Here is a 26,709-nt window from a genome sequence, read left to right on the forward strand (position 1 = left end):
GTTACACTAGAGTAAAAAGCCCAAGCAGAATAAATTACACATGTTGCTCCCTGCACTGTCTTCTTTGTCTTCTTTCCCCTGTTCCTTTCATTGCTGCTACTTACTATTGGTGGCTTGAGCCATAATTGATTTTTTGACACATTCTGTCATTAGTGTCTATATATGAAGATAATTCAGGTAGGTATTGTTTTCTGGGACTCAGTTATCTAAGTGAGAATCATTCCTGTTGGTCTTCTGTGTAATAGTTGCAATTATTTTATTATTTATTGATTTTCTTCAGTATAATTTGGGAAGAAAAGGAATCACAGATTACTTAGCCAATTTGGGTATAATTTATATATGATTTATCTATTCTGACAAAAGTTTGGTAAAATAAGAAATAGAAACTAAATGTTTGAAGGGCTCTTTTTCAACTTAAAATACTAATGCATCTTACACAAACCCTTCATTTTATCCTGCTTTAATAAATATAACCCTCTTCAGAGGTCAGGCTGTGAGCCAAATTAGGCCACAGCCTTCCTACAGGCCAGGAGCTAAGCATGACTGTGTTTTCTCAGGGTTTCTAAAAACAACAAAAGAAGAAGAATATGTGATAAAGTCCATATGTGGCCCACAAAGCCTAAAGTATTTACTGTTTGGTTCCTCATAGCAATAGTTTGCTCATCTGTGATCTGGCTTAAATATTCCTGTTTTGCATAGGCTAGCATTAACATAGAATGGTTAGAGTATTTATATGCTTCTCTGCCCAACACTGGATGCTTTAGATAATGCCCTATGCAAATATCATTCCTTGGTGCCCTGTTTAACAATGGCATTTACATAAATGCTTGGATGGGTATTACATATTTTTTATTGAAATTGCAAATTTGACATCTACATTTTATTTAAGCATTAAAATGATCAAATAATTATAGTGAACTAATAGGCAATCTTTGTATAACTTTGATTTTTCTTTAAGAAGTACTATTATACATATGTTTTTTGTTTCTCAGATACAAACTTGTAATGTTCTACTGCTTCACATATTTAAGTTTTAATAGATTAGAAACAATAACAAACCTGTGATCATGTACCAAGTTGCTTATTGAGTTATTCTACTCAAAAATGTTTTCAGAGAAAATAAAAGGTCAAGTGAACCAGACATTGGGTTATTTGGTTTAATTTTCTGGAAAATAGGATTGCCTTTATCAGATCCCAGTGTCTCTCAGTCCTCATGCTTGGCTGACAGCTTGACAGTTGGTGTTGCCGTGGTGGCGATGGGTGGAGGTAGTTGCTCTGTCACAAAAAGGGCTGTAAACTGAACTGGGGGACCAGGGTCACCTCATCTTGACCTGCTCATCAGTGATGGGTTTTGTCAACATCAGAAAATGTGGCTGCATGATTTCCTTTCATGCTAATTTTGACTTGGAAAGCAACATGTGGAGCAGGGCTACTATAGGGTGTGACATCTCAGCACAGTGCCTGCTCAGTGAAGCTGCAGCGTGTGCCAGGCATCCTTCTCCACCAGAACAGTCAGAACATCACAGCGGCATTTAAACAAGGAGGGAGAGCATACCTGCTAACATATACCATAGAACTCTCTCCAGTTGATCTTTATAATACTTAGGCATAAGTACTACAAAGATTCCTTGCTAGGGAAGGATGTTCCTTTCTGTTTCGTTTAGTAGGTTGAACCCAAGTTTCAGCTTTGGTGTATAGAAACATTTTATGTCACTGTTACCACACAATTCATTTTGAAACATTGCAGAAATTACTTTCTCTTCACTCTGAGTCAATCAAGACAAACTACAGTAGCTAGGTTTTTTTTCTTCTCAAATATATTTCTTTTTCTTTCTCTGAATGTATTTTTTTGATAGAGGAGCAGTCTGTTTATTTTAGAATTTCAAAGAAAATTTGAGGTGGCTTACTGAAATAAAAAAAAGATAAAAAATAACAAGATCATAAATAACCCCAATTAAAAGGAGCAGAGAGATAAACATTAGCAGGCATTGAGGATCTATTCATAGTGCATTTGAATACCAAATTTACTCAGAATTTTCTGGCCAATTATCTGAAATGCTTGGGACCCAGCAGTGTTTCAGATTTCAGACTTTTGCGGATTTTTAAATATTTGCATTACATAGTTACTGGTTGAGCATCCCAAATCTAAACATCGGAAATATGAAGTGCTCTAATGAACATTTCCTTTCAATGTCATGTGGGTGCTTCAAGTTTCAGATTTTGGAGCATGTGGGATTTTCAGATTGTAGACACTCAGCCAATGGTAATGAGACCCAGGACGCCTCAGTTCTCCCTTTTCTTTTTCAATTCAACTGTTTTCACAGTCTTGAAGACAGATGATTATGTGTGTTAGGTACCTTTTTTTTTTTTTTTGAGATGGAGTCTTGCTCTGTTGCCAGGCTAGAGTGCAGTGGCACGATCTTGGTGCACTGCAACCTCTGCCTCCTGAGTTTAGGTTATTCTCCTGCCTCAGCCTCCCAAGTTGCTGGGAGTACAGGTACGCACCACCATGCCTAGCTCATTTTTGTATTTTTAGTAGAGATGGGGTTTTACCATGTTAGCCAGGATAGTCTCATTCTCTCTCTCTCTTTTTTTATTATTGCATTTGGTTTTGGGGTACATGGGAAGAACATGCAAGATTGCTGCATAGGTACACGCATGGCAGTGTGATTTGCTGCCTTCCTCCCCATCACATATATCTGGCATTTCTCCCCATGCTATCTTTGCCCAACTCCCCACTCCGCTCTGTCCCTCCCCTATTTTGCCCCAACAAACCCCAGTGTGTAGTGCTCCCCTCCCTGTGTCCATGTATTCTCATTGTTCAACACCCACCTATGAGTGAGAACATGCGGTGTTTGATTTTCTGTTCTTGTGTCAGTTTGCTGAGAATGATGGTTTCCAGGTTCATCCATGTCCCTACAAAGGACATGAACTCATTGTTTTTTATGGCTGCATAGTATTCCATGGTATATATGTGCCACATTTTCCCTGTCCAGTTGATGGTTTCCAGGTTCATCCATGTCCCTACAAAAGATATGAACTCATTGTTTTTTATGGCTGCATAGTATTCCATGGTATATATGTGCCACATTTTCCCTGTCCAGTTTATCATCAACGGGCATTTGGGTTGGTTCCAAGTCTTTGCTATTGTAAACAGTGCTGCAGTGAACATTCGTGTGCATGTGTCCTTATAGTAGAATGATTTGTAATCCTTTGGTTATAGTAGCCAGTAATGGGATTGCTGGGTCAAATGGAATTTCTATGTGTAGGTCCTTGAGGAATCGCCACACTGTCTTCCACAAAGGTTGAACTAATTTACACTCCCACCAACAGTATAAAAGTATTCCTATTGATTTTGTGATCTGCCCACCATTGCCTCTCAAAGTTCTGGGATTACAGGCTTGTGCCACTGTGCCTGGCTGGCTGTTAGTTACTATTTTAATGGTGTTAAACTGAATAAATTAAGACTGGTGTCTGCTGCATACCTTGTACGGGGTAGCATGTTTTTTGTTCCTTTTCAGCAGTGAAAATAATACGAACATTTTAAAAAGCTGTTTAAAAATGTCATTGTGATATAATGTATCTCCACCCTAAAATGGCCTACATTTTAACTCGGTTTTTTTTTTCTAGCCATCCATCAAAAACTAGAAGCAGATGGAACGGAAAAAGTAGAAGGATCCATGACGCAGAAACTGGAGAATGTTCTGAACAGTAAGTTTTGTCCTACTACCCAGAACTATTTGTGGACTTTACGACATGCTTTAAAATAATTCTTGGACCTCATATCACGGGACAAGGCAGTAAGTTGCATTGTAGTATTTATTTCTAAATAGTAATGATTTAATGAACACAAAGGGGAATAGATACATTGAAAATGAATATTCTCTTTCTGCTTGCATTTTATTTATGAGAAATCACAATTTGAAACAATCCAATATATTTCTTAAGAAATAAAGTTTGCTACCATAAAACCAACCAGCATATAAACAGCATCTTAAAAGCTAAGAAAGCACTGAAGCAGTAGGCAGGATTGTCGTTGACTGGAGACCTGGAGGAGCCGTCATCAGGTGTCGCTCAGTGTTAACGCAAATAACCTCTTCCAGGAGAATAACAGGTTCCTAGGTGTCATTATTTGTATATACCTTGCCTTTTTCCAAAAAAAAAAATTAAGGCAGCTGGCTATTTAAGAATATGTCTAAATCTAAGATATTTTATAAAAATTATAGGCCCAGGGAAAATGGACATGTGCAAAGTTTTGAGTCCTGTCCACCTCCCTTGTCTGTCTTTTTTCTGACATTCCAGTTCCCAGCTGCTACTTCTATTGATTTGGAATAAATTTGTCAGATGAATTAATTCTTACTATGATATTAGTGGCTTAAAAATGAATCATCCTCTTTTCACACCTGTAGTTTATGATTGATATGAATGCCCATAGGAATCTCCTTATTTTTAAATATAACATACAATTTCATCATGAAGTAGAGTTAAGAATAATTGGAAAAATGAAGAAACCTCACACCAGATCTTTAAAGATTCTGTGAATGTAGGGCTGCCATATAAAGCTAGTTTTGCACTTCCAGCTTAAGTTAGTCCCATGGGAGGAAAGTTCTGAGCCTTTATGTGAATATTGTTTCACAGACCTGAATAATCCCTAAAAGAAAGCATTTTCTAGAAAGAATTGCTCTCTTGGTAGTAGAATTTGAGTACTTGGATTTCATTCTAAACTTAGGAATTTAACAGCACTTAATTTTTTTCCTCTGATTATTATTCCTTAATTGCCTTGAGATTTTCCCTTGTTTTTATCTTTGAGAACCAAGTCACCAATTTTGTTAAAATGAAGATATTCTTAATTCCACTCATACTTATTGAAGCTGTTTCTGTATTATCTTAGTCACATTTTAAGGTCTTGGAAGGGAAAGATAGTTTCTACTCAAGGATGTTATTTGCCCTGGAGAAATTATCAGACTATGATCTCTGTACAGAAAAACACAGTTACTTCAGTAATTTTTAAAGGTGGCTTGTAGAAACCGTTGACATGGTATATATCATGGTATCAGTAAAAGAGATCCTTGTTCAGGTCTGGGAAATTCTAGGGTCTGCTTCATATGTTAGGCTTAGCATAGAGTGTAGTGTGGTAATGTGATTTTTTTTTTTCTTTAAAGAAGTAGTTTGAGAAATTGTCCTTTGGGACATGGGGTATTAAAAATTGACTTTTTCCATATATTCCTTTATAACCGTGAATTTTTTCCAGAAAAGTGTCGTATTAACTTTCTATTGAAGTTTCCTCGTTTTGGATAAAGTTCAGCTTAATAAATGGTCACTTCTTTATGAGACCATTCGTCAGGGCTTTTTGGTATTAAAATTTCCCTAAAATATATTTCTTTATAAGAATTCCCTTGTTTTCAGAAACATTCTTTCACAATATGATGTTGATGTTTGCTATCCTAGGATATGTTTTTCCTAATTCAGGTCAACTTGACAAATGTTTATTTAACTCTGGTTGTGTCAAGTCCTCTGCTAAGCCAGCCTGGGAACAAAGCCGGGGGATGCAGCTCTGGCCCTGAGAGAGGCCTGCCCAGGCGGGTCTGTAGTTACCCGGGACTTCACTACTGAGGAACGAGTGAATACACAGAATTAGAGTCAGGAAAATTCAGTCCACTCTGTTGAAAATTTCATTTATTTTAGAAAGGAAATGAAGAATAAATGAGTTCGAGTGTAATTTAGTTCACTTTGACTCTTACTAATGCTTTTTACCTTGTGTATAACTATATACTAATGTATATGGGTATTTAGTTTTTTTAAAAGATAATTTTTTTAAAAGACATTTGGACAGTTTTTCTGACTATTAAGCTAAATGTCAAAAGGGTACTGTTGGCTGCAAGAAACTTAGGTCATTTATTCAGAGTTTATCCATTTTTGACACTTTTTATTGAAATTATTTTTTGTTTTCATGATACATGTTTCTCATGTTTGTGTTTGAACTTAGTAACTTTTTCTTGATTTCAAGCCAGTGATGACTATTAGTTTATTTATGTCAAATTCACATCTTCAACTCTGTTCTATACACTCTTTCAAGTGTATAGAACAGCACTGTTCAATAGAATTTCTATGATGATGAAAATGTAGCTACCGAGCACTTCCAATGTGACTAATACAGCTGAAAAAATGAATTTTAAATTTTTATTTAATTTTAATTAATACAATTTTAAATTGAAATAGTCTGGTGTGGCTAGTAGTTACTATATTAGACAGAGCAAGTGTTGCTCGAAACAATCTAGGTAATATTTAGTCCTCAAAACAACCCTTTAAGGTTTGTGCTATTATCTTCATTTTTATTGATGAAAAAACTAAAACCCAGAAGATGAATTGAGCCACGTTAAGGTTATGTGAATAGTAAGTAGCAGAGCTGCAATTTATATCCAGAAGTCTGGCTCCAGACTTTGCTTTGAACTGCAGGCAGGCCGTGCTGTGTATGTGGTTTTGATAGGCACAGGTTTCAGTCACTGTGGTTCAGTTCATAACAGCTGTCCCCTAGCAACACCACACAGGACTATAGTTCCCACAGGCACTCACCACAGCTGCATAAAGCACAGTTTCCCTCCAGCTCTTTCATTCACAGGACACTGTGTAAATGACAGATGCTCTAGATGAGCAGCCACACTGCCTCCTTCAAGGCCACCAGAGACGGTCACTGTGCATCTGTTACCAGCTATCAGCAGACAGAAAATCATGCAGTTGTGCTGCCTCCTTATCTCCCAGTGATAAACCCTACTGACGTTTTACAAAAATGGATGATAGGGAAGGGACTGGCCAATAAGGATGAACGTGTATCAAAAATTGAAAAGCTCTCACACTGGAAGTGAAATGCAAATCCAACAAGTGGAGAGTGACAGAAGGAATGGCTGACTGTGGGGATGTGGGCCTGTGCCGTTGGAGACTCGAGTAATTTGGTGGAGGGGAGCTTACCAACATAGGTGAAGAAGAGTGAGGAAAAGCATGAGGTGTCCCAAAGGAAGTAATGCTCAGAGAGCCTCAGAGATGTTTCATGATGTGGACAGTGGAAAGGAAAAAATGTCAGAAGTTGATTCACACTTAAAAAGAAGCAGGGTAATCTGTTAAATCTGTCAGAGCACAGAAAAGAAGCTTGATTCATATTGTAAATTTTACAACAAAAAATAAGGTAAGCACTACTGATAAGTTTAGAAATATAACACATTAATTTTAAATGTTTCTGATGTTTTTTGTTTCTGATGTTTTAAATTATATATTACATATTAGTTATACTTTAAAAATATTGTTATTCATTCATAACCAACAGTAAATAAGTTTTTAATGTTTCAACAGAATTTTTGGGTATCACAGAACAAATGTAATTTTCCCATTGATTATTAGATCGTCATGCTGGGTTTTAGCTTGCACAGCCATTATCACAGTCTTGCATGCTGTGCAAAGCAAGGCCTGCCCATGGGGTGTTGTACTACCTCTCTTAGTGGTAAGAATACTGATCATTGATTCAGAGAGCAATTTTTAGGCCTTCCTCTGTAAACGTTTATTGAGCACATGTTTGTTTTATCCTAGGGTTATAAAAATAAAATTTGTACTTTACTTCTAGAGATTACAACCGAATCAAAATGCAGACACATATTCAGGTGATCAAATGATGGTGTGATAATACTGCTCTGGTGGGAGTACTCAGGTGTGGCTAGAGCCCACAAAAGGGGCAGCAAGCCAAAAAGTTGAGTGCAGAGAATACCATGGGAGGGCTCCAGGAGCCCTAAGAGAGGAGCAGTAAGTAGACAAGCAGAGGTTGGCAGTGGGCAGCTGAGTGGAGGGATGCAGGTGCGTCCCACCAGGGCCAGCGTGTGACAGGGAAGCACTGAGTCCTGAGAGGAGATGGGCTGCCGCCCAGGAAGCAGGGGCCAGTGTGGCTGTGTGCAGATAGGAGACGCGTGACCGCAGGTAGACGGGATCTGCCTATGACCAAATTGCTGTGTGGTAGTGTAGAATCTGTCTTTATCCTGGAGACAAATAGTGAGCCATTGAAGGAGTTTAAATAAGGAACGATGGGAGATTTTTAAAGAGCTATCTGCCATCTGTAGAGAGAATGGATGAGAAGGGAGTACCCCGGAGGCAAGAAGAGAGAGCAGCCAGAAGTGGACGGTGGTCATGCTAAGCCATGTAAGCTGTAACATGTGTAGCAATGGAATCAAGTAATGTAAGAGTGACATGGCTGCTAGTGAAGGTAGAGCGAGTGGCAGGTGAGAAAGGTTAAGGGGTAGGGAAGGTTTGATATATGATATAAGGAACAGGAAGTAGTCACTGGTCACTTCCAGAAGTCTGGCCTCAGATGGATGAAGGAGCATGTTTGGGGCATGAGGAGAGGCATAGAGATGAGAACATTCAGTTCAACTTACAGCATGCTGAATTTGAGATTCCTGAGGGTCATGCTGACAGGGATCTTGCCTGTGTGACAGTCACTATGTCCCCACTATCACACTGGGCAAGTTGAATAACCTCTGTATCTCAGTTTCCTGCAACATAAAACGGGGGTAAAAACAGTGCCTGCCTTACAGGGACATAAGCATGTGCAGGTGAATTAACACACATGACGGTTTTAGGATCACCCTAGCGTAACATCAGTGCTCCATGTCATTATTAGCTGTCATTATTGTATATCTAGTGACAATATTTTTAAAGATTGGTCTTAAGTTTGCAGGTGCATCTTGAAACACAGATTTGGGAGTCACCAGCATAAAGATGGTAGTTGAACGAACAGGATTGAATGATTTAACCCAAGTACTATGTGCAAAATGAAAGAAGAAAGCTAAGGGTTTAGAACACCAGGGAATATTGAGAAGAGCCAGGATGTGGAAAAGAAACTGACATTTACTTAGTGGCTGCCTGGCAAATATTTCACAACAGGCATTCAAAAAAAACGAAAGAAAAGAAAGAAAATTAATCCTAATATTAACATTTCCCAGCCACCAAGTTGTAAATACTCCCATTAGGGTTGGTTTCAAGCTGCCAGCTCAACTTAAATGTGAAGAGATGCTGACTGTTGCTCTTGAGAGGTGTATGTGCTGACGTCAGCTCTTTCCTCATTTCCCCCAGGTTCCAGTTCCGCGTACTCCACATAGAGTGTCAGGGATGGTACTGTTAACGATACTGTCCATGTAGCATTGTTATGGTATAGCCAGCAGCTATCTAGTCATTTTCTGGTCTGTTGAAATTGAGGTAGTTAGGTCTCTTTTGTAGTCCTGGTTTTGCTGTGAGTTTGTACATTTTAGAGTTACCCTAATTTTCCAGGAGCGCTAATGTTTCATTACCTAATCTCATTAAACTTGCTTATTCCTGGGATAAATTGTGCTGTGGTGGGTGGAGCAGCTGGTGATGGGGTGTTACTTCTATCCTGCCTCTGACCTCCCCAGTTCCCATCAAGAGGAGAGCACAGATTAGAAATCACTTCGGTGATCTGTCTCAAGTGTCAGTACCAAGGAAGGGACCAAATGGTCACTTTGAAATAAGAGAAAGCATAATATTTACTTTAAATGAACATGCTTGAAATTAGAAGACACCATTAGAATTACAGGATTGGGTTTTCTAGACGACAGGAGTTCCTGCACATATAAAAATGTTTTTTTCCATTGTTAAGGATGTGAGATCACTGGGCAGGTATGAGTTCCACTGATTGATGTGTAATGCCACCTGGACTTTCCTTCCCATCTTGTACTATAGGAAAATTACACTGTTCTACAGACCCGACTACACTGGCGGCAGCCACAGTTTCTGCAACAGCATTGCTGTTAGTTCTTGCAGTTCCTGTGTGACTGAGACAGTTGAGAGTCATTGTCCAAACTCACTAGTGTTGGAGACCTTTTTTTTTTTTTTTTTGAGACGGAGTTTCGCTCTTGTTACCCAGGCTGGAGTGCAATGGCGCAATCTCGGCTCACCGCAACCTCCGCCTCCTGGGCTCAGGCAATACTCCTGCCTCAGCCTCCTGAGTAGCTGGGATTACAGGCACGCGCCACCATGCCCAGCTAATTTTTTGTATTTTTAGTAGAGACGGGGTTTCACCATGTTGACCTGGATGGTCTCAATCTCTTGACCTTGTGATCCACCCGTCTCGGCCTCCCAAAGTGCTGGGATTACAGGCGTGAGCCACCGCGCCCGGCCCTGGAGACCATCTTTGGGTGACGAGAAAGGACCAATTTCCAGACCTTGGTGTGGCCAAGGCTGGCAAATGTCGATGAAGGTTTGCTCTGTAGCCTATGAGGCCAAAGTCATGGCCATCCACTCCAGTTAGACTTGTTCTGTGGTTGTACACTGATATTCAGACCCCACCAGCTGCCTTAAAATTGGGTGTTCTTGGTGTGAGAATGTGTGTGGATTAGCACATGGGGATTTTTATGAGATGACCTTTGTTGATGCCTTTCTGGTGGCATTATCTGTGACATCAGCCTCACATATGAAGAGCACCCCTTTTCTTTAATAGTTTTATTTTCTTATTAGTAGCCCTAGAGAAGAAAGACATAAAATGCATTTTGTGAGCTGCTGGTGATTTTTATCTATTTGCACAAATGTTGGTTTCACTGCTCTCATGTATTTTATTACTGAATATATTATCTAATAATCAGAATTAGGAACTTTTATTGTGAATACAATAACATTTACAACAGAATAATAATGTATAGACAGATGTTATCTCTAAAAATTATGATCTCATAACTTATAATTTCTCAAGTATTTGCATAAATTAAAATTCTCCACATATAAATACATATATTTTGGCATACATAAACTTGAAATTTTATAGTTTTAATTTCTGCATATAAATTTTTCTATATGTCTATATTTTATTTACTTATGAGTAGGTTTTCTTGCTGCACTTGTTTTCATACTTTTTAGAGGAGTTAAAGTTAATAGTTGATAATGTTTTACCCCTTTAAAAATAAAAGGAGAAAAATCTAAATTTGAGCTCACATACTTTTTGCCCCAAATTTCATTATACTAAAAACAAGTAAAAAATTTTTTTCAAATGGCGCTTGGTTATTTAACATCCAAACCTAACATATAAGTAATTAACCTTTCAAAAACATTCAGTCCCCTTTACATATCTATTCATTTATGAGCCTCAATTCATGAAGTTTTTATTTTTTAAATGATAAATACTTTAAAATAATTTTCTTTGACAAAAAAAGTTTTAACTCTAATCAGATTTCAAATATTAATTTAGACTCCATTATATGGTTTGGTGGCAAGAAGGTAATGTATTTTTTCTCATCTTATAATAGAAATGTAACATTCTACATTAAATAGCATGTGGTGCAAACAGTTATCTTGACAAAACAAAGTTTTTATATCAGGCCTTTAAAATTTCAACAGAATTTAAACATTATTTAGATAAAACAATCATGTTACAAAGACGACTTTTAACAGGATCAGGCCACCCACAGTGTGCACTAGAGAATATGGCATGCAAGCCACCCAGTGAGACTGAGGCAATTTTTTCATCTTTGCTTAAAGTATAGTCACTAGACCAGATAATGTAGAAACTTTTTACAAGCAGTGATCAAACAACCGAAAACAGTTTATCTTTTTTCTCTCCTTTCGTTGTGACTAATTAAAACTAATTTACAAGTTGCAAAACTATTTTTGTACACAGCAAATTTTCCTTTAGATAAAGGTGCTCTTTCATTACAGTGATTCATTTAGTTTGGGATCTTTTAGGTAAAAATAAAAAGACTTAGGAAATATGCAGTTCATGTATACTTTTATAAGAATTAGCTGATTGAAAAAATATTCATGATGGTGCCTTGACGTTTATTATTTGTAAATTGCTTATGTAATTTTCTTTGCTTGCTACATAGAGATGATTCTGGCAAGAAATAGAATTAGTTTTAAATAGTTCTTTTGTTCAACTTTTCTGAGAATGATTTTTCTTGTTTTGTTTATTATCCCATATGTAGATACTGAGTCCACAGAATTTAGCTCATGTACATGTGTATGCACACACATGGATATCTGTGTGTTTTTCTCCATTGTATGAAGTTCTGAAATAACCTAGGTGCCCACAATTGCTACAAAATTTAGAAGATTAACGAAAATAAATGTAGGTTCACATTAGAAAATTTATTTGGCCATGGTAAATATGTTTGTTTTTATATTGGATACCATTCTTAACATATGAAAAGACTTAGGCAAAATGGAAATTTTATTTTAGCAAACTATAGAAGATCTCTGATATAGCTAACCTTAAAAACCTTCTATTGAGTTTTAATGTAAAGCTATAATAACAGTCTTAATATTTTGTTTCTAGTTCCCAGTTACACATTTTCTGATTAAAATCAGCTTTCATCTAAGTCTCCTTTCCTCCCTTTAAAATAGGAGCAAGTAATACTGCGGACACATTGTTTCAAGAAGTATTAGGTCGGAAAGACAAGGCAGATTCCACTAGAAATGCACTCAATGTGCTTCAGCGATTTAAGTTTCTTTTCAACCTTCCTCTAAATATTGAAAGGAATATTCAAAAGGTAGAGTCCATATTTATTTATGTACATATGGTTATAGATGTCATATATTTTTAAGATATTTAAAAATGTTTTTTATATTAACCAAATGTCTTCATTTTGCATTACTACCAGTTTTCAAAATGTTTCTTTATTTTAAAGGGTGATTATGATGTGGTTATTAATGATTATGAAAAGGCCAAGTCACTATTTGGGAAAACGGAGGTGCAAGTTTTCAAGAAATGTAAGATTTGTTTATTACTTTTAGATCTTCTACTTTCCTTTTATAGGAAGAATGTGGAATGTGTTCTGCAAAGAATGTTATAAGAGTTTTAGTTTTTGTTTATATGGGGCTCTTTCTAACAATTACTTCAAAAATAACAGTATGACTTTTCTTGTTTGATATATAGTGAAAATGAAAACTACAACGATAGGTTAGTCTAGGACGTTCTTTGCCATTTGTTTGTCATAACGCTATTAAAAACTCTTAGTTTACTGGAAAGAATCAATGACAAATATTTTGTAGAGTTGGAAACTTACATTTTAATCTTACGTCTTCAGAGAGACCAGTAGACTTACGAATTCTAACTCATTTAAAGGAAACACAACAACTTTTGAAATTATTTTTAATGCTAGCGTTACAGAAAAATAGAAAAGTTTAAAATGCTCTTTGGTTAAAGCCTTATCCACCAGGAGAAATATCACAGGGCCTTATTAAATTCAAAAATGAAAGTTGTAAGGACTCAGAAAACTAAATTTTTTTTTATTGTGGTAAAATGCAGTGAAATGTTACCTGTTAGAGGTCCGTGAGTTGCGACAAATGCATACACCCTTGTAACCTACACCCGAGATAGTGTTCTGATCATTCTAGACAGGGCCCTGGGGCCTCTATCTTAATCAGCCTCTACCCCACAAAAGCAACTACTATTTTGCTTTCTGAAATTTGATTTTAAATTTCCATTCTGTAAATCTTGCATATTCTTTTCTTTTTAAATAGATTATGCTGAAGTAGAAACAAGGATTGAAGCTTTAAGAGAATTACTTCTGGATAAATTGCTTGAGACACCATCAACCTTACATGACCAAAAACGTTACATAAGGTAAATCTTCTGCAAAAGTTTTGTGGAATCACATATATCTCTTTGGTACTAGATGTAACCCTTAAGGCTAATTTGAGGGACTTTAGGATATTGATGAAATGGTGAAAGGGAAGACAAATAGCAGAAATTTAGGGGTACCTGGAGTAGGATACCAAAATTCTTTTGAATACTAATGGCCTTGGGAGTAGTTATTGAGTTACTTTTTAAGAAAACTCTGCCATTTGGGAGAAAGGAAAAGTAGCCCGTTTGCTTAGTTACCTCTTCCTCCTGCTGAGCAAGGGTTACCTCACCTAGTGGGATGGTTTGGGTACCCACATTTTGTGAAATTGGGGCTCCTTGTGTGGCTTAAAGCTGAATACTGTCACACACTGGATGGGAAATGCATTATGCCACAAGAATGTGTTGTTGTTTAACAGCAGAGTAAATCCTGCAAGGTTTTAGCCTTGAATAGCTGTTTGACTTCCAAGCCTTCAGTGTCAGTGATAGAGAAATAAAAGTCACTAAGTGAGCATACTTTAAAAAAAAAATTACAGTAATGTTAAGAGTGGTAAATGTCACAGGATATGAAGAGAAGGACTTATAGAAAACTGGTATACATAATAGGACTAGCTGTTGACTTTGGGCAACTAACTTGAGTTCTGTTTTTTAGTTTCTTCATCTGTGAAATTGACCTGGTACTCAAATCTGCATCTCAGGATAGTTGCAAAGATAATCAGAAATACATTTAAGGATTTAATACAGCACTGAGCACATAAAATGTCATCAGAAAATTTTATATACATGTAGTTTATGTCAGGATTTGGAGACAAAGCATATAAAGTTTAGATTTTTTATATCTGTATTAAAAATATTAATTTCATTTTCTACTGGGATTTTTTGAGTATGGCCTTTGTTCTCAGAACAGGTTATTTTACAGATTTAATGGTTTTCCTCTTGAATTCATGAAGTTTATTGAATATTCAGTGGTTATAAAATGATAGACAGTGTATTTATGAATTTAGCTGTGGTCCCCATGTGACCTTTGAAAATAATGTCTCAGGAACTGGCATGGTGGCTCACATCTGTGATTCCAGCACTTTGGGAGGCCAAGGCAGGATTGCTTGAGTCTATAAGAGTTTAAGACTAGCCTGGGCAACATAATGAAACCTCGTCTCTACAAAAAAAATCAAAAATTAACCAGATGTGGGGATGCACACCTGTCATCACAGCTACTCAGGAGACTGAGGCAGTAGGATCTCTTGAGCCCAGGGGTTTGAGGCTGCAGTGAGATGTGATCATGCCACTGTACTCGACTCTGGGTGACAGCAAGATCCTGTCTCTGGGAAAAAAAAAAAAAAAAAAGACTGTCTTGGAGAGAGGGTTTGGCCTGAAAGCTGCTGTGTATGCAGTTGTGAACAGGGAAAGGATCTATAAGGCGTACGGCAGGAGTATGAGCCATTGTCACTGGTAGCACACTAGTATTGCCCAGGAGGAAGCAAGCAGAGGCACTGGCGGTGGGATAAAGAGAGGGCTGTGTGATTGCATGCTGCCACCCCTGCACGTGTGTTGCAAGCTCCGGCACTGGGCAAGATGTGTTCTGCATATCTACTCTAATCCTAATCACCGCCATGAAAGGATGCTTGTGTGGTGCCCATTGTACAGGTAAAGACACTTAAGCTTGCCCAGCACACACAGTGACAAGGTGTGGCTCTAGAGCCTACCCTTGCTTCTCTCTAAGCTGCCTCCATAAGAAAGAATGTATATGGGGGATTTTCCTGGTTTGCAGACTCCTAGAAATTTAAACCTGGAAATAAACCACACTTCAGTTATCCAACTGCTTCATTTCTACCTAGAAAGCTACAGAGTTCCAGGGAGGTTGAGCGTTGTGTCCAGGACACGCAGCTGGGTAGTGTCAGACGTCCTGAGGCTGCTGTTTTCCCCTCTGTTCCTTCACTGTGTGTGCTTTGTGTATTTCTAACCGGTTTACACTTGTTATTTTAAACCTGCCCAGTAATGTGTTAAATATTATTGAATGTGCAAATTCTTTATGTTGTGAGTTACTGTAACTCATGTGTAGTTGTTATGACTATTTAACTTACTGGATATCCTTTAAAAGGTGGTGGTGGCAAAAAAGATTCTTTTAAATAGCCTTTTAACTACCTTTTCTCCTGTCATCTTAAAGGCAAAAGAGCAGAAATATAAACAAGTCAACAATAGTTTTATGTATTTTTTAATGATTATTTTATTTATGTTGCTTTGAGAAGACACTGAACAATTGTTACATTTTTTAAATTAAATTTTTAGTCACTAAGAAATAGAATAAGATGAGAACTAGGCCAAATATCTGTTGGACTTTGACATTTATGAACACCAAGTAGGACTAGAGATAGCTTTATTATGAACAAAAATGTATTAGTTTTCTTTTGTAGTCCAAGTTATGCATGGTACAAGTGAAAATCAGATTAGCACTGTATTGTCTTGCTATTGTTCACGATTTTTTCTAGTATCATTGACTATCTAATTTCAACCATCCTGGTTCTCCTCCCTCCCCTTATTCTGTCTTAATGCCAGCAGGAAGCAAAACTCTGCATACTTCTTTCCATAGTGGTGTGATCTTATCCTAATCTGACTAAAAATTTCCTTAATTCTTAAATTTTAAAATACTGAGCCTGTGTTCATTATAATTAATGTTCTTTACATTGCTTTTTAATCTAAAAAGCCTTTTAAAAAATGTTCTTAATATGCAGTTTTAAAAGAAATGGCAATAACATGTATCATATTCTAAACAAAGAGCTTCGAAATGAAACTACTTATTTTTAGCTGCATACCAAAAGAAAACAAGAAACTTATTTGAAGAGACTGGCACAAGTTATCATACTTTGAACTGAGTCTAGAATTTCTAAGAGAACAACTTTATCTTGCTTCGTAAAACTTTTATAAACTCCTTTACCTTAATAACCATTAATAAGATAATGGAAAAAAATATTTTGTTACTACGTTTTGCAAGGACACGGTCAACATTTAAAAGAGGTGTATAATGTTAAAGGTTACTAAGCAAAGCTTATTGATTCCTCTTGCTGTATTCTGGAGAAAGAACTCTTGTAATGAACAGTCTATGTTCCTATTCAATGACTTAAACATTAAAAGGAACAGCGTCCCTAAAAGAATATCCCTATATTTTACTGCTAATACTGAATCTACGGGCTGCAGGAGTGAAAGTGTTAGGAGAAAGCATAGCAGAGGTGTTGGGAGGCAGAACAAGCCTGTTAAGGGAGAACGCTGAAATGCATCATCCCCAGCAAGAAAGCATAGAATCATGTTCTTTGGGAATAAATGACACAACGTATTGTTTATTATATTTATCATTCAGGTAGTAAAAGAGGAAAGCCTTGTGTGAGAGATAGAATCAGATTGGATTTTGGAATCTGAAATGAATCCCCTATGCCAGGCCAAATGTCACTTATTACATTGTAGCTTTCTTCTCGTTTATGAGGAGGAGTCCTGGGTGACTTCTTAATCTGAGGAAAGCTCTTCCTTCTGATTGACCTGCCGCTTTCTCAGCACAGAGACACATCCTGAGGAGATGGCAGCTCTCGGCCGCCTCTGGGCAGCCTGAGTGTGGCCCCTCCGCAGATGCCTGGACACTTGGCTCTCCATAGCACCCAGACCCTCCCCATCAGCTAGGAAGGTCAGGATCCATGGGGATAGCTCATAAGTGTGATGTCAGTGTTCTCAGCATTTCATTTGTTGCTAACATATTACAAAGTGGATTTGTTTCTCCTCTGATTGGCTGCTGATTGAGATACCTGGTAGAATGGGCTGGAAGCATGGGTGCACCCCTGAGAGATTGAGGTCTGGCTTGAGGTCAGCTTGGAGCTGTTGATGACGATTTACCGCTGAACAAAAACTTCTAACCCAGAGACAAAGGACGGAATATGGCTTAACAACAGTTTTAAGACAATAAATTCATTTGGACATGCTTTTGGAGTTGATTTAAATGGATTTAGTTTGCTACATTTATATATTTTTGTGAGGGCTGAAGGCCAAACTTACGTAATATTTGACAGAAATTTTTCAATTGAAATATATTCAAATGGTCTCTATGGGTTTGGGTGTATTATATACAAGGACTCGAAATATTTTAAGAACTTTAGAAACTAAGAAAAACACTGAACTATACTACATTTTCTAGAGAAATATTTTCTTAGTCATAAGTGTAGACTTTAGAGGTGAGTGTTGTCACCAAATCTCTTCACAATTCAGTTAACCCTGTTTTAGAAAGCAGTGCCGTACTGCCATCTCGTGGCCATATTTCACATCAGAAAGGAATTTAAAAACTGAATTTTTAAAAGTTTTTGTCCAACATCTGCTGGCTCCCACCTGTGTTTAATATGACTCTGACCTAAGCACAAGAACTCTGTGAACTAAATGTAAATGTGAAGAAAAGTGCTCATCAGATAGATAGAATCACTATAAATTGTCCTTGTCTTTTTACAAAATGCTAATAGTTTTATCATTTATTAATTATATGAAAAGTTTTTTTAAAGCTGTACTCTTTTTTTTTAAAATTGTTTGTTTGTTTGTTTCTTTTGATATGGCATCTTTCTTTGTTGTCCAGGTTGGAATGAAGTTGTGAGATCTCAGCTCACTGCAACTTCTGCCTCCTGGGTTCAAGCGATTCTCCTGCCTCAGCGGCCTAAGTACCTGGGATTACAGGTACACAACAATACACCCAGCTAATTTTTGTATTTTTAGTAGAGACAAGGTTTCACCATGTTGGCCAGGCTGGTCTCAAACTCCTGACCTCAGGTGATCCACGCATCTCAGCTTCCCTAAGTGCTGGGATTACAGGCAGGAGCCACCTCACCCAGCCAAGATATTCGAATATATTTAATTGAGAACTAAATATTAAAAACTATTATTTGACAGGGGACAAGACTAATTGATACTGTTTTAGCTAGCCTTTAAAAAGTAATGATTTTAAAATATCCAAATGTTTCCCTTTGGCCTCATTTCTAAGTGATGAAGCCTGCTTGCTCAACCTTGGACTTGATTTTTCAGGTACCTGTCTGACCTTCATGCCCCGGGTGACCCTGCTTGGCAATGCATCGGAGCCCAACACAAGTGGATCCTTCAGCTCATGCACAATTGCAAAGAGGGCTATGTGAAAGACCTGAAAGGCAAGGATTTCTCTTCCATTATATTATGTGATTCCTTCGTGTCATTTTAATACATTTTGGGAATGATTAATGATGAAGGGAATGACTACCTAATTTTCTTTGTATCTGTTTTTTTGTTTTCTTTTGTGGATTTTTTGGCCACTGGTTAGCATTATACTAATGAAAAGGGACAACTCTTTTACCATGTCTGTTTTTGTGGTTGATGGGCAGTGTTGACAGAGGTTTGCATCAGGGAGCAGTTGACGTTTTGGGGCAGGCAGCATGATGCTGAGGAGGTGATGTTGGTCTTTGGTAACTGTCAGTTGGGGCATTGTTTCGTCAGGAGTATGTTAAGCCCTGCTCTGCACCAGGCATTGCACCCAGTGCTAGTGAGACATAGCCACTATCTCCCGGAATTACTACTAGAGGAAGGGAAAGCCGGTGAACATGTAACCAACCAAATCAAACACTAGGACAGGTGATGAAAAGAAAAAAAACAGCATGTTCCAAAAGGGAGTAACTCAGAAGAAGGCTATAGATGGCTGGTGTGGGAATGTCTCAGAAAGGCCTCCATATTAGAACTGGAAGGATGAGAAGTAGCTTACTAGCCAGCTCAGCCTGAGAAAGGGACTACCGGTGTAGATCCCTGAGGGAAGCTGGGAGAGAGAAGTCAAAGGGCAATTTGCATGCAGTCTTATTGGCTTTTGTTTGTATACTATCATTTGAAGAATATTGAGTATATCGAATATCTGTTTGTTATGCTTCAGACACCATTAGGTGCTAAAGTCACAGTAGTCAGTACAACAGACAAGGGCCTGGCTCATGCAAGCTCACAAAATAGTAGGGGAGACAGGTAACCTGCCAGCTATATTATGTGCCGCTTCCTATAACTGCAGAAGTTGTGTGTGACATTGGAGGCTTAGGAGTAGCCTCTGACTAGGGTTTTGACGTCAGGGGAGTGACATTCTGAGATATGAAGGAAGTGACATCTCTTGAAATAGAGGAAGAAAGCATTTAAGACTGTTCCAGGAAGAGAGAATGTGCACAGCTTTTGAGCACAAGAAGGCTTCTGAATCCTGTGTGGCTGCAACTTAGACCATGGAGGTGGAGTGAGGAGCCGAACTTTCTTGGCCACTGTGACAGGTTCAGACTTCATCCCGAGTGTGACAGGAAGTCGTTGACAGACTTTAAGTGGGGGTTGGTGGGGTGGGGGAAGACAAGGTCAGACTTACTTTTGTAAAGAGGATGACTGGCCACCCATGGTGGATGGCTGAGAGGGAGCAAGCCCAGAGCAGTGAAGCTGGTAAGGAGACAGGCATCCAGCCTGGTAGGCAGGTGGTGGCAGTGTGAAGAAGAGCATGGACTCCAGGGGCTTTTAGGAAATAGAATTGATAGGACAGGGTGATGGGCAAATGAAGAGGAGGAGGGGATGAGCAGTGATTTCCAGATGGCTGACTGGCAGCCAGTTAGGGTGATGGTGCCATTGAGTTAGGGAACAGAGGGGAGAAAAATGATTCTACCTCTTTGTCTGGACAGCGTGACTTGGGGTTGTCTGACATGTAAGTAGAGAGGGAAGTAGTTGGATTTAGAGACTGAGAGATGAGCATAGTGGGCATACAGGTGGTCCCTGAGAGCTTGTGCCTTCACCCAAGAAGATGAAAGAAGAAACAAACCCAGGAAAGAGTCTTGACAACTGATGTTTAAGGGGCTGGTAGAAAAAGAGAAGCCTGCAAAGGAGACAAACAAGGGGCGGTCATGGCAGGAGGGAAACACAGAAGGGAGTGGTCAGCAGAATCGCTAAGACGAAGCAGAGGATGAAAGAGAAGTGTCCTTACAATTGCACTTAGGCTGTTGGTGGTGACCCTGGCAAATGCATGGTCAGTGGCCTGAGCCCCTAATGGGATGACATAAGGAGTAGTGGTCCTCATCAGGTCCCTGGGAAGATGAGGGGCTGTAACAGGAGAACCATCTTGGCATAGAAGGAAGTACAATGGAGAGGTTGCCATTGTTTATTTCTAGCATAGTTTTGTCATGAATTAGTTGGCTTGGGTTTGCGTAATTTCCAGCTGTGATTCTGGTTTTTTTTATGCTTGATATTTAAGAAAACACAAATATCTTTTTGCTGAGGCCATGTCAACATTTTCATTAATGTCGTTAACTATTTTATATTTTTAGCAAGTGAAAACAGCAAATGTTACACACAGTCTGTAGTCTTTGGAATATTTAGAGAGTCTTACATATTTATTTCTCTGTTCATTCAACTAATAGTTTCTGAGTCTACTCTGTTCAGCGGAGCTCTCAACCTTGAGGGCCCACCAGAGTCCACTGGGGCTTTTTATCAACCAGTTATCAATTCCTGGCCTTACCCCTCCCTCCATGCCAAGCACATTCTAGTCGCTGGAGATGGAGACCAGGCGTAGGCATTTTCAAGCTCAGGAGATCCAGGTGTGGCCAGGGCTGATCACTAGGGTGCTGGATGCTGTGCCAGGAGCAGGAAGTGCAGTGTAAGTTGGCTTTCTGGAGCTTGTGGTCTAGTGAGAGTCACACCATCTAAAAAAAATCACATAGGTATGTGTTCAGTTGGAATTGTGAAGAGTGTGAGGAAGTGGGGAGTAGAGAATCTTATGAAAATGTATGACAAGAGGGTGCAGTCTGGTTGAGGGAGTCCAGGGAAGTTTCCTAGAAAAGGTGAAATTTCAGTTGAACCTAAATGACGATAGTCAGTTCTCTAGATAGGTGTGGAGAAGCGTTCCAGACACTTGTAGGTGCTCAGCAAATGTCACTGCTCTCCAGCAAAAGTGGTTATGACCACATATTCTTTATGGAAACAATCTGAATGCATAATTTGTATGAAAATGTTTGAATTTCTGAAATATGTGTGTAATTTATGAAGACAACATACAGACTCTTTGAAATTGGAAAAATTCCAGAAAATTTCATATGTCTTATCATATCTTTAGCTCAAATATGTGATATCCAATATTAAATCACCAAAGGTCTGAATCTTTCTCAGAGATAGAGGGAAACACACCTTCATCCTTCATTTCCTGACATCTTAATTTGTTGCTATCTATATTCACTCTAAACCGCTTAAAATCAGCATTTTGGAAAAACGAGGTGACAAGAGCTTTTGTGTAACTCACTTACTCTGAGCAAGCTTGTTACGCACCTTGTCATCACTTGGAAAATAATGGAAAGAATGTACATGAAATGGGAGCAGTGCCTCAGGTGACTTTCATTACTTCATCTTTTCATTAGGAAGTAGAAACAATTCCTTGCAACTCTTTGAACTTTACAGTTTTAATAACAATACAACATAAATGTCTTAAATTCATAGGCTATATTTGATTTTTTCTTTTGACATTCAGAACATGCTCAACTGTTCTCGCCGTCATTCTCAGCAAACACTGCTAATCTAAATCTCAGTAATTATAGCACGTAAGAGTCTTTTAACTGGAAAATTGGGGTGGTTTTTTGAACTTAGGTCAGAAGCTATTTTCACTATTAAATTTCAGAGAATCCCACATATATTTAAAAGCAGAAAGGATAATGTAACAATACCCCATGTATTCACCCTCACTTCAGCAGTTACTACCTCATAGCCAATCTCATTTTATCAGCTCATAGGCAGTCTTACCTCTTTCTCTCCCCTTCCTCACCCTTGATTATTCTAAAACAGATCACATCATTTTATCCATAATTGATTCAGTGTGTAATTTTTAGAAATAAGGATTCTTTTTAAAAACTGTAGCCAAAATACTATTATCATTACCTAAAATATTAATACTTTTCAAATATGAAATACTCCAATATCAAATTCAGAAAGTTTAATTTCTCCAGTATCTTTCTAAGTGCATCAATACCATTCTCTTTGAACTGATACGCAGTGCATAGGCAAATGATAAATGAAATGTGGCATAGACGGAAACAGAACATTTCCTCGAATGCAAGAATAATTGCCATTAGTGAAGGAGAGTGTGCTTTGGCCAGTTTGCACTTCGGCATTTTTCTGTTTGTGATTATTTCTTTATGTTTGTCATTGCACACATGTTAACTTTAATATATACATATCTACATTTATGTCTACAGGCATTGTCATTATATCTATTATGGGTATGTATGCATGTGTTTATATAAAATATTTGCCTTAATTATAAGTTTGCTGGGAATACTGACAAATCTTTTATGTAATCTATAACTGTTGTTGATGAGTGACCCTTGGTGGATGTTTTGTTAATGTCTTATTTATATGTAACATAAATGTAAGGTAATATGGGGAAGGCCTACTAAATATTATTTGGAATTTCTTTTGAGCATGCCCTCATAATTGTGACATTTTAGGTGTGGAAGAAATCTGAGAAACTGTCTAGTTCTGTGGAAGACTTTAGATCTATTTCACATGTGACAAAGGTGTCTCAGAGCAGCCAGGGGACAGACCTACGTCCTCCATATGCTGCATAGGGGTGGGACCAGTGGGTGTCCAGATCTCTTCCCCTCTCACCTGATTGCACTTCCTCCAGACCAGTGAGTTACAGAAATAGGTTACTGAGCACCTCCCTCTGTGTTACATTGTTAGAGCAAATATTGCATCAAACAGGATTTCTGAATGTGATGTAAGAGCAGATGAGCATTTCCTCGGTAAGGAAAGGCTAGCTGGTTTTTGGGGATTCATGGAGAGCTGCACCTGAAACTAACCAAGCTAGATAAAGTGCTTCTGGTCCTTATTACTTTTATGCTATTTTGCTATACATGGGTGAATCCTACTGAGGAAATTTTACGTAGACCTCATCACTAACCTCCAAAATTATATGTTTAATGTAAATAAATGCTCTGAGAATGAGCAAGTTAAGAAAATAGAGGTTCATGAGAGTTCATCCAGTCCTCTAGCCAGGGTCCTGGGAAACATAAGGCTGTTCCTGGAAAGGTCCTCAGTGCTCCCATCAGAGCCAGAGGAACTCATGGCACCTAAGTTGGATGTAAACAGCAGAGCCACTGCCCACTGTGGATGCTGCCTCTGTCTTGATTCAAGTATGTCTGGTTCTTTTCTGATGCACACTGCTTGGTGACAGAGTACTTGTTTGCTTGGCCCCTGCTGTTTCCTTGAACTGATTATAGCTGTCCACTGGAGGCTAGAGCATTTGAAAAGGCAATTACTACTGTAAGAAATTGCTTAGAAATGATTTGCCGTAAAAGGACTGCCTGCATTTTATCTGGTACTTTGTTATAAAGCTTGCTTTGTTTTGTTTTGTTTTGTTTTTTTGAGCTGGAGTCTTGCTCTGTCACCCAGGCTGGAGTGCAGTGACTCGATCTTGACTCACTGCGTCCTCTGCCTACTGGGTTCAAGCGATTCTCCTGCCTCAGCCTCCTGAGTAGCTGGAATTACAGACAGGTACCACCACGCCCAGCTAATTTTTGTATTTTTAGTAGAGATGGAGTTTCACCACGTTGGTCATGCTGGTCTCGAACTCCTGACTTCATGATTCACCCATGTTGGCCTCCCAAATTGCTGGGATTACAGGTGTGAGCCACTGCATCCAGCCAGCCACATTGTTTTTATGTGAATTTTCTCAGGAACCTGCTTTTAAAATGAAAGCTTGCTGCATTCCAATATAAAGAAACAAGTTTTAAGTACTTCTTCTATTATAATATCTGTACTTGGACTACTAACACTGTAGAAGAGAGATGCTTGCAATTGTTTAAGTAAATTCACAGCAGTGGATAAGAACTGAGATAGCTTTATGAAATGAAACACAACTTAAAATGGAAAGACTATAAATATTTCAAACAGAAAAATAATTCTGGGTATCTTTTTAAAGTAAGTGTGTCCTTTATGCATGAATCTAAGAAATCTCATTAACATATAAATATTTTTAAGTCTAATTTTTTAAAGCAAAGACTTTACTTTTCCCTTTGGTGATTTGGGGGAAAAATTAATTGTATGTAGCCCTGTGGTCTTCAGAGGAAATTTTATGAGCGAAGATGGTGATAGATTTTCAGACAGCGGTCCTACATACAAAGTTACCTTGTCCCAAGAAAGATCCTTTTGTAGACGAAGCATTTGGCAGCAGAGTTGGCCATAAGGTTGATATTCCTATGAGTACTGCATTAGTTCTTTCTCTGGACTCAGTTTTGTAGTAATAGCATACACTGGTGTTAGCAGATGGTTCCCTTCAGAGGAGAACACGAGGACAGGACAAAAGCTTACCCTTGCACCTTCCACACACCTGATCCTTTCCCCCCGCCACATGCTACACACACCTCTTCCAGCCTCTAACTCTGTAGCCCAAATATGATCTTTTGGGTTTTTCTAAGGGTGAAAAAACATGGGAAAAATAAGAATGACACTAAGATTAACATTTTAAAAACTCATCTTGAAACCTTTAAATAGTAATGGAAGAGTTTATTGTGTTTTTCCAAACTCAACAGGTTAACCGTTTTGCTTCCCTTCCCCTGTATTCAAAGCAGCCTTGTGTTCTGAATTGTTACACGTGTTAAATTTTTACTACCTTATAAGAAGTGTCACCCATCTCTTAAAATCCCTGTGAAATAGGTCCAAAATTAGACTGAGTCTTCAGATTTCCTGCCAGGAAAAGCCTTTGGTTAACCCCCTACTAACATTCACAAACAGGATTTTTAAAGGTGGTCTTCAAAGGTGTGCTTTCTTTGTTCTGAATGTGAGTTAAAATATATGCTGGCTATGTCTAATTACTTAAGGGAAAAGGCATCAGGCTACTCGTAAAGTAATTATTCCTGTCTTTTAGATATTTAGTTAATTTTAATTTCTCAAAAGGACATATTAGAATTAGGGTTCAGTAGGCAACATTTAGAACACGAGTCACGGTATTAAATAAGCAATAAGTTCTCAAGAATAGCCACAGAGTGCAAGGAAAGACATTTATACCTCACTCAGGTTCTCTTTGAAAACTTAGAGATGTTATGTCCCACCTGAGTGGTTTATTTTGAGTCATCACAGTGGTGATGCTAAATAGCTACCCTTTTAATAATTTCTAACACTCACTAGAGTATTAATTACTTGCTTAAAGAAATAAAAACATTTATGTTACTCCAAGAACCTTAAGATACACAAAGTCCATATCAACTCAAGTTCATAACATATGTGCATAAATCATGTTATTACAATTATTTTTGATTTTGAATTTACATCGTATAACTAAACTGTTATATCTTGATATTTAAAAAAATACAGCTAGGACCTTTATGTACATATTTTATATCATTTTTAAAAAAATGTATTGGAGTTAATATTACATATAATTCTGGTATTTCCATAATACAGAGTTTGGTAGACTTCCTGTATGCTAGATTAAATTACAACCTCCGTTAGGAAACCATTATTAGCAGAGTCATTGAGTTTTCTATGGAACCATACACATATTTTCATGGTTAAAAAGTCAGTATAAGCTTATTATTGTGCATATGCTAAATCTTTTAATAAAATTATAATTTTAGTTTTAAAGTTGTCATATGAATATGTACATTAGTAAACTTTTATGGAGTACATTTTCTAGAGATTGTAAAAATTGTTTCTCTCCTGAATATTTATCATAGCATGAACCCAAGATGAGAGAGGTTGGTTTAAAAAGAAAAAAAGGAAAGGCCTAACCTGCCGCAAGTAAGAAATGAGATGCTAGTTGGATTTCCATCTTCCCCTCCCTGCAGCTAAGCACTTGGGTGGTGCCATTGTGACCTGTGTACAGCTGCCAGTGGGCTGACTGCCTGGGAGACTTCTGCTGTGCACTTGTTCGTTTGCATGCTGTGATGACAGAGGCTTTTCAGAATTGTCTTTAGAAGATGAAATGCTTAGTGGAGTTTTATTTACCTGCTTTAAGATTTAGAAGCTATACTATATGTATAGTGTGTGTGTGTATAAATATGTAAGAGTGAGAAAGTAGATTCAGGAGAGGGAAGTGGAAGAAGAGTGCCAGTTTATGATTGCAATCAAAA

The 26,709-nt window shown here is 38.0% G+C and overlaps 1 protein-coding gene across 4 annotated transcripts in view; it reads left to right on the forward strand.

Moving 5' to 3' along the window:
* EXOC2 (exocyst complex component 2) overlaps positions 1-26,709 on the forward strand; it is a 227,262-nt gene that overhangs the window by 94,154 nt on the left and 106,399 nt on the right. For all 4 annotated transcript variants that reach the window (XM_054253780.2, XM_078368461.1, XM_035295152.3 and 1 more), the window contains 5 exons: positions 3,631-3,711; positions 12,385-12,530; positions 12,669-12,750; positions 13,504-13,606; positions 18,647-18,765. In XM_054253780.2, coding sequence (XP_054109755.1) covers positions 3,631-3,711; positions 12,385-12,530; positions 12,669-12,750; positions 13,504-13,606; positions 18,647-18,765 — 531 coding nt within the window. The remainder of the gene's footprint in view (positions 1-3,630; positions 3,712-12,384; positions 12,531-12,668; positions 12,751-13,503; positions 13,607-18,646; positions 18,766-26,709) is intronic.

This window comes from Callithrix jacchus, chromosome 4, assembly GCF_049354715.1.
Source record: "Callithrix jacchus isolate 240 chromosome 4, calJac240_pri, whole genome shotgun sequence".
NCBI classification, from domain to species: Eukaryota; Metazoa; Chordata; class Mammalia; order Primates; family Cebidae; genus Callithrix; species Callithrix jacchus.